Source organism: Spinacia oleracea, chromosome 5, assembly GCF_020520425.1.
Source record: "Spinacia oleracea cultivar Varoflay chromosome 5, BTI_SOV_V1, whole genome shotgun sequence".
NCBI lineage: Eukaryota > Viridiplantae > Streptophyta > Magnoliopsida > Caryophyllales > Amaranthaceae > Spinacia > Spinacia oleracea.
The window spans coordinates 96,057,811-96,066,642 of record NC_079491.1 but is presented as its reverse complement, the minus strand read 5'-3'; the positions used below and the strand labels follow the sequence as shown (position 1 = coordinate 96,066,642).

The window sequence follows — 8,832 nt, the reverse complement described above, 5'->3', positions numbered from 1 at the left end:
TTATTAAAATCAACTCAGATTAGTTTAATAGTTAACGCATGTCCATTCAATTATTTATGCTGAGCTAGTAAGGATATCCTGCCTCTGGAGTTATCGACGAGCGAATTACTCCTCTCGGTAGTTACAGTCCTCCGAACCCTCAATCTCTACCTTGCGGGTGTATATTGAGAGATCCCCACACCAGGGATCACAAGGGAACCTACGGCCGTCGTGGTCAAACATAATTGCACTCCCTTTATGTCACGATAACCGGGTTTTGTCAGTTTTTCTCATTGTCGTTAAAAACTGAATGGCGACTCCTATATTACTAGTCAATTGGGTGTATACTCACAGGAAATCCAATTACACTTGATTGAATAAAAAGAATCGTCACACCCACGAGGGACAAGGTCACGCATTAGCCTCGCGCTTTTTCGACCCCCTCACAGCTTTCCTTATCGGGCCGTCCCCGATTACTTGAAACGCTTCTAAAAATGGAAACTTTACATAATATTTTATTATTTTCTCACATTACCTAAGGGCCCACCAACAACCCTATTACCCCAAATAAACATTAAAAAATTCATGACCCCCCACCACATCCCACTATCTATATTAAAAAAATACCCCACTACTAACTACCTTTCAATTAAATAAGAAGTCAATTATAATCAATTAAACTCCGTGCCGATCAAACGGTTTCAAGTATTCCGAGACGGAGAGAGTAATAAACACACAATAAAAAACAAAAATCCTTATCCGGCTGCCCCGGCTGCCATTCTAGGAAAAAGGAAGACCCGCTGTTTCTTAATTTGAAAGATAGCCACCCCCTTTATAAGTCCTCTCTACTACTCCGTACTAGACTAGATCATTTTTTGATTTCCTCTACTCTCCAGCTAAATCAACATCGCCGGAATTCAACGCCGGTGCCATCTCAGCCGCAGGTGCCACCTCCTCCCTTCCGTCTTTCTCTCTCTTACGTTTTTTCTTTGATTTGTGGCTGCTACAGAGCAATTTTTCTTTGCAGATCATTGATCTTTGCGCTTTGCATTCATAATGATGCTAATTTTGTTGTTAAAGAGTGTAGTTTGATTATAAATTGAGCATTTTCAGATCTAACTTTATGTTCCATTGGGGTTCCGTATTGTACACTACATGATCTAGTTACTAAGTTTATTTTAACTTGATCTAGAATGTGATTTTGACAATGTAATTACAATTTGGACTTAATAATATTAGTTAATTAGATACTTCATTTCATAGGTTAGCAATTAGTGAATTATGATCTTCAATTTTTGATTCGAATTCTCTGCGTGAGATCTCCAATTTGGTTTCTTCATCGTCAATTTGCGTCTTTTGAATACGTTGAAGTGTATTGTGTGTGTGATAATTTAAATAAATATGTTTGCAAACTTACGGCAGGTGAAGTTCATCGCTCAAAATGGCTGCTAAGCCCGCTATAATCGCATTGTTCGATGTCGATGGGACACTTACAGCTCCCAGAAAGGTAGTGTTTCTTTCCATCATATCCTTTTATTTCCAAACAACGGATTTATTGATTTGGATTGTTCTTGTGCATATTTCTCTTTGATGATGTTAATATGAACAAATTTGTCAATTATTGGTGTTCCTGAGTATAAATCTGAATCTCAAAAATATATGGGGTAATTATTGTAAAAATTGTATTTTATACTATGATTTGCAATTCTAATTTTGCACTTGCAATTCTAATTCAAATATATGGGGTATATTGTTGTAAAAAGATTGACCTTGTTTTATGAAAACTTTCCCTAATTACACATTACATTGGCAGGAGGTAACGCCAGAGATGTTGAAATTCATGAAAGAATTGCGCAAGGTATGTTCTTGAATTTTGTAACCTCCATAGTTGAACAGTGGAACTGCCTGTAAGGTGTACAGTATGTCTTCATAGAGTTTGGTGTTAATCAAAATCATAGGACTCATACTGTGTACTGAGTTTTTAAGTATTTATGATCTATTTTTCACTGAGCATCTTTAGATATTCCTTCAAAATTGTTCTCTCCACATTCAAATCCAATGTGCAAAATATATGCCTATGCATCTTCTATATGGAGCAGCTATGTTAGAAGTAGCCATTTTAAATGTAAAACTTAGTTGATAAAATGAAGGGAAGGAAAATGGATGGAAGTAGTGGTGGTTGATGGAGGAGGGATCATTTGGGAGGTAATAAGAGAAGGAAAATGAGTGGATGTGGTGGGTGGTTAAGGGAGGAGGAAGGCATCGTGGATTAATTACTACCCTCATTTGAAGGGTAATAATTCTCCAACCCCTTACTCGTCCCCAACCACCACCATCTCCACCAACTCCACCCTTTCTCCTCCTCTTTTTTTTTTTTTCTCTTACTAGCTTCCTGTACCCCAAATCCAAGCCTATCCAAAGAAGTGATTCCTTTTGAATGTTAACAAATGAACTATTAATTATGACGTCATCTTAACATGTTGCATACTTGAATGTTGTTGGTTTAAAGAATCAAGTAAAACAATTATGGTTCCAGTAACAAGTGTTTGTGTGAGAACTCCGTATACCGATAAGTTGATAACCCTGATTCTAGATTATTCTCTTGACCATGCCATGCATTAAGCTTGCTGTCTTTCATAATGTTGGTTTGCTTATATTTTGAAGCTTAACAAAAAAAATTATAAGACTTTGGTGATGACATCTAGCTTCATTAAGGCTCCCCCTCACAGGGCCTTTTTTGTAAGGAGAGTAGGGTTTTGTTAGTTTTTCTACTCTCCGAAAGTCTTAGCAAGTTTACCATACCAGTCCATGCAATTTGATATGTGAAGTAAGCTCATTACACATTACCAACTCCCCACCCTCCATCCCCCTTATATTGAAAGGCAAGGGGAGAAAATGAAAGCCTTGTAGCTTCGTAGGCGATGTAAACTTGTGTGTTACTGATTCTAATTTAGCAATAGATAAATGGATAACCAGAGAAACTTCATCTAATATAATCAATGGCTTATTACAGGTTGTTCCTGTTGGTGTTGTTGGAGGATCTGACTTAACTAAGATATCAGAGCAACTTGGAAAGACAGGTCAACTTCTGAACACCTAATTTTCTGCACTCATTCTCCGTCCTTTATAATTGTGGGAACGAATAGCAAATTCAATGGTGTAATTTGTTTTTTCGCCAGATATTGATATTGGATTATATACTTGTTGACTCGGGTATCAATTCTCCTTATCACTTTTATAAGTCAACCCCTACCTAGAAATAAACTAAGTTCTTGATCTGTCACACGGGCATCGCAGGAGAACTATTACTTTGAGTTTTTTCTTCTTATACAACATCATCGTTGTTTTGTCTTTACAGTTATTAATGACTATGATTATGTTTTCGCGGAGAATGGACTCGTGGCTTATAAAGATGGTGCGGAGGTTGCCATCATGGTAACCATCTAAATCTTGTTTATATTAATCTATTTACCGAATCTGATATGGCATTGGAGTGAAATGTATCTTTACAATGATCTCGTTTTTGCCTAGTCAAGAGTTTGTGAAATACAGGCCTAAATGCCTAATGGAAGGGTCATATCATTTTTCGTAGCTTGTTTTGGTATAAAAGAAATTTATTTTGGAATCTAGAGTTTTTTTTTTGAACTGGGTTAGTTTGTTCCTAATCTTTTTGTTAAAACCAGCCTTCATCAGCAAGTATTTCAATCGCATGTTGGAGACAATGGATAACTTTCATTTATATTTAGTTTTTTTATTGGTTAGATTAACTACTGGATTGGTTATCTTAGTCGTACAACAAGTCAAGGTTTTTATGAACTTTCTTGTGTTGAGAAGAAATATTAATTCTATAATTTCAAAATAATATAATATATTGATGACGAATAGTATAATTATGAAACAGTTAATGAAAAATAGTAATAAAGTACGGAGTATTTGATTTTACAGTGATACTCCCTCCATTCCTAAATAGTAGTCTCATTTGGTGAAAAACACGCGTATTAAGAAATGTGAAGAATGTGTAAGAAAAACAATGATTGTGAGTGTTTTTATGGGGAAGGAGATAAAGTAGATGATTGTTTGTTGATAAAGTACAAAATAAAAGTGGATGTGGGGATGGTTGGGTGGGAAAAAACAAATTTGTGTAAGAGAAAACAATCATAATTTATGGAAAAGTGGGAAAAGTGTAGAATGTTTGCATGTCCAACAATAGAATCAGGACTAGTAAAAGGACACGCCCGATTAGGAATACAGGACTACTATTTAGGAACGAAGGGAATAATATTTATGACTATTTTCCAACCCATATTATTTTGTGCTCCCTTATATGCATATGTTATGATCAATTTATGTTGATTTCTCTTTAGAAAAGGACACGTGGCATTTAAGAGAGATGTCAAATGTTGAGTTGTTGATATTCTCCCTATTCTTATTATAAACTAGATATCATATCTGTCCAGAGATGAAAGAGTCATATTGATAAGGTTCTTTTAGAGTGGGTACTGTGTTAATAATTACAAGATTACGTAGTTCTTATGTCTAATGAGTGTATTATGATGTTGCAGAGCTTGAAGAAACTTCTCGGAGAGGAAAAGCTCAAGGTAAGAGTAGATGAAGTGGAGAGAACATTGTGTAAATACGATGTTAAACTTGAATGAGGTTGTATTAGGTTTCTAGTTGAACACAATCAAATTTTGAATGCTTGCTGACGGGGATGCCTAAGAGAACGTCATGGTTAATAGCATTAATTTTGAGAATAATTGTATCAGGGTTGCTTGATGGATAGTTTGCAACTTTAGATAAGTTAATGTCAGAAAGTCTAGGTGTTTGGAGTCTTGGACATGTGTTAGCCCCGGGTTATTGGTATGTGCATCATTTTTCTAAACAGTTCAACTGATTTGCAATGTGTTGTTTCAGGAGTTCATCAATTTTACGCTAAAGTACATTGCAGAATTGGATATTCCTATAAAAAGGTATATGTTGGTATTGTATTTTATTTCTTTGTGCTTTCGAAAAGGCTCTACTTATTGATTTTTTCCATCAATATTTGCAGGGGAACATTCATAGAGTTTCGAAATGGAATGATCAATGTTTCACCTATTGGGAGAAACTGTAGCCAAGAAGAAAGAGACGAATTTGAAAAGTATGACAAGGTAGGACCTTCTTCTCTGTATATATTCTCTTATATGAATATGATCATTTAGCTTTTCATTCATTATCTTTGAGAATTATATCACTTCATACAGATCCAAAAAGTACGTTCAACTATGGTGTCTGTATTGCGCGAGAAGTTTGGTCACTTTAACCTGACATTTTCAATAGGAGGGCAGATAAGCTTTGATGTAAGTAATTCTCGATCATATTAAATGTTGTTAACATTACCAATGAATTTTAATTCTCATCTAGGTCTTGCATTTTATAGGTTTTCCCTCGAGGTTGGGATAAGACCTACAGTTTGCGGTACCTTGAGGACTTCAATGAGATTCACTTTTTTGGTGACAAAACTTTTGAGGTGAGGTTTATAATTTGTTTTTATTAGTTTTTTTTGCTCTCTAATGCCTCTACTCTCTATCAAATTGTGCTTTTTATCAGTCTACTCTTGATTCCCTTTTTGCTCTATCACTTGCTGCACAGCAATAATGTTGAGTTTGGTTGACATATCACGTGAATATGTTGTATTGTAGTGAAGGTCATAATGTCATGTTGCATTTATGGCAAATGGTCTAATTGAAACGCTTACTCTATTCAGCCTCCAGTGATTCTATCTTGGCCAGGGCCTCTTTAGACCATAAGGATACTATTGATATAGTGTATGCCACATCCAGGCTCGCTTGTTAATTATTGCCTAAGAAGCTCCTTACTGTGTGAATTAGGTTACTTAGGCCAACACATGAGTTTCGGTTTGCTTTTGCTTATTTAACGGTTTTTTTAAAAATAATCTTGGCCACACCCTTTTGCAGTTTTGCTGAAGGGATACTATAGTTAGCCCACCAAAATGACTTGAACTCTCCCTAGGTTTCCACACTCAAACTCAGCCTTGTGTTATAAAATGGGAGATGGTGGGACTATAGGAATATGTATTAGTTGGAGAGTGAAGTGTTAAAACAGTTATGTACAGTTGAGCTGCTTACTTGCCGATTATGAGGTGTTACCATGCTAGCCTCTCTAATGAGTGAGGGAAATAAGTAAAGTGGCCTAGGTTGTATGCACAACTCGTCCTAAGTTACATATACATGTCCTAACTTTAAAGAACCCTTTTACCAATCAAATCTTACTCCCTCCGTATTTATTTAAGAGATACACTTGGTCGGGCACGGGTATTAAGAAAAAGAATTGAATGAAATAAAGTAATAAAACAAGTGGGGTTGAGTAGACATTTTAATAAGTAAAACAAGTGGGGACCATGTCATTTTAGGGGATGGGGGGTGGGGGTGGGGTGTAGATAGATTATTTAATTAGATGGTGGGGTTGATAAGTTACTAAAAATAGCAAGTGTATCTCTTAAATAAATACGGCCAGAAAAAGCAAGTGTATCCCTTAAATAAATACGGAGGGAGTAATATTTTTAGATAAGTCGCTAGATCTTAGTACACTTATATCATTTTTTTATCATTCTTTTCTGGTAAAATCCTTCAACAAGCCATTCTAGATTATACCTCTGCAATGCATGAGGTATAGGGGAAGGAGCACTTTGGGTAATGCAATAGATTCAGTTAGCATTAGCTTGGAGATTTGGCAGTGAGTTTATTGGGTGCTATTTTATGTCTATGCTTAAAGGGAAAGGGAGTCAGAAAGATATATGTGTATATAAAGAGTTGATGATCAGCCAAGGGGGAGATAAGAGAAATTTGTTGGGTGTTATTTTATTTTGTTTAGCTTTTGTTTAGGGAGTGTCTAGCCACTCGAATGTCTGGTACTGACCCCAATTTGACAATTTAATTGGGTCGAATTACAATCAGCTAGTGTTTTTCCCCAAATTCCCTCATTCTCATTTTTATATTTACGATTTCCAGTCTGTTACATCCACCTAGAAGGCTTATCCTGAAACTTCCAATAGTCCATTTTCTCTACGCAGAAACCCCAAAATGGGACTGATCTACCATCCAGTTCTTTGTACAACCCCATTATTGAATTTTCTATGCTTGGAAATTGTGTGGCAGCCTTAGAAAAGAGAATACCTACTGGGAAATGGCTTGCTTAGAGGCAAGTATTAGCACATAGTGCCACACGGTTGAGTAGGTTGACCAATGATTAAGGAATAATGACATGACTAAGTATTGAGATCTATGCAGCTCCTTGTTATGATAATTTCATGGGTAAATAAAATCTACTTCTCGGACTAGCGTTCTTGCCAAACTTTCTGAAGAGATGGGTTTCTGAACTTTAAGAAGTTGGTACTGTTTACCTTTTTTGGAGTATTAAATTGTTTCACATACTCCATTAATGTCAGGTTAAAATATCCAAGTGAAGAACTATGTTAGCTTCTCGCTGCGTCTTATTATATTTTTTTATATTCAAGTATACTTGTTTGTTTCTTTCTTTTAAAATTTAAATGACCTTTTGCATGTTGGGATTCAAAGTAAGCGTTGAATTAGGGCACGAATTGATTTGAACTTCCAGGAAGTGAGAGAACATGAGAAATGCGAACAGATAGCATTGTTCTGTTTCATACTAAGTGTGATTGCATCAGTAGTCCTCTGATAACCCTACAATACACTCAACCGAATTTGTACATCTCATTTTCTGCCGTGGAACTGTTTCTTCTATAACTCGGTGTTGGTTTCCTTTTTGCAGGGTGGAAATGACTATGAAATTTTTGCATCTGAGAGGACTGTAGGTCATACAGGTGAGCTAGTTCTTTTGATTTTTCAATGGTCGATCTCAGGTCCATCTCTTCATATTACGTTTCCGGTTCTTAGTCAGAGTCTTCTACTTTTGAACTGATAATTATCCCCTGAAAATCTGAAACACAATGTTCTTGTTGGTTACTAACATATGTTCAAGTGAACATTATGCTCTCTATGGCATTTTGCATTAGTTTCTCGTGTTTGAATTCTACTAATCCAGTGTTTTTACAATTCTCAGTTACCAGTCCTGAGGATACAATGAAGCAGTGTACAGAGATTTTCCTGACCAAGAAAGAATGAGACATCTGCTGTCTACATCATCTATTGACACAGTTTTTTTAAGAAGGTTCGGACTACGAATTTATACAGAACATTAAATTAAACAAGCAAAAACTTCATATACCCGTTCGCAAAATTCTGCAATTCATCAAGTTCCTAAAGTATTTGTATAACATGTTAGGAAGTTCACTTATTTCTGGTGAATGGCATCAAAATGTTTGTCCAATCCTTGCCATTGACTACATTGTATTGTGGTTTTCCTTTCTTGTAACATTGGTTTACTTCATTGAATTTTAAAGAAACGTATAGCAGGAATAAATTTACGTTTTTGCTCATACCATGGAATGCAACAGGAAATATGTACTCCATACCTTTTTGCTCATGTTAAGAGACGAGAGTGAGATCCTAACTTGTATTACTTGTCGGGGACTCGGCTTACCGAGAATTGATAGGATCAATTGGTAATTGAATTTGTTTCAACTTGTACTTATAATTAGGGGTGGGCTGATAGTGTTATCATTGGGTGCCCGAAACCAATAACACTAGAATTGATAGCCATAAACTGAATCGATAAGTTCAGATATCCAAACATTGGCTATCCATTTTGGATCAGGTATGGGTACATAAGTGATATCTAATTGGAAAATTAGGCTTTATAATATGTTAGTCTAATACACTCAACATTAATTACCAACATACTTCATGGTTTCGACTTCATTACTATATGTTA

The 8,832-nt window shown here is 35.8% G+C and overlaps 1 protein-coding gene across 1 annotated transcript; it reads left to right on the top strand.

Moving 5' to 3' along the window:
- Positions 1-765: 765 nt before the first annotated feature.
- Positions 766-8,437, top strand: LOC110800399 (phosphomannomutase-like). Its single transcript, XM_022005704.2, has 12 exons — positions 766-923; positions 1,402-1,486; positions 1,793-1,837; positions 2,993-3,059; positions 3,338-3,414; positions 4,542-4,577; positions 4,894-4,949; positions 5,030-5,129; positions 5,223-5,318; positions 5,399-5,488; positions 7,771-7,822; positions 8,062-8,437. Exons 2-12 carry the CDS (start codon positions 1,421-1,423, stop codon positions 8,121-8,123), a joined length of 747 nt encoding a protein of 248 aa, XP_021861396.1. The 5' UTR covers positions 766-923; positions 1,402-1,420; the 3' UTR covers positions 8,124-8,437.
- The last annotated feature ends 395 nt before the right edge of the window (positions 8,438-8,832 follow it).

What these genes read in the sequence shown, in the direction of transcription:
- LOC110800399 (XM_022005704.2), top strand. Translation starts at nt 1,421, where the DNA reads ATGGCTGCTAAGCCCGCTATAATCGCATTGTTCGATGTCGATGGGACA. An exon ending in CACTTACAGCTCCCAGAAAG is followed by an intron (nt 1,487 to 1,792) that starts GTAGTGTTTCTT and finishes TTACATTGGCAG; the next exon opens with GAGGTAACGCCAGAGATGTT. An exon ending in GAGGGCAGATAAGCTTTGAT is followed by an intron (nt 5,319 to 5,398) that starts GTAAGTAATTCT and finishes TGCATTTTATAG; the next exon opens with GTTTTCCCTCGAGGTTGGGA.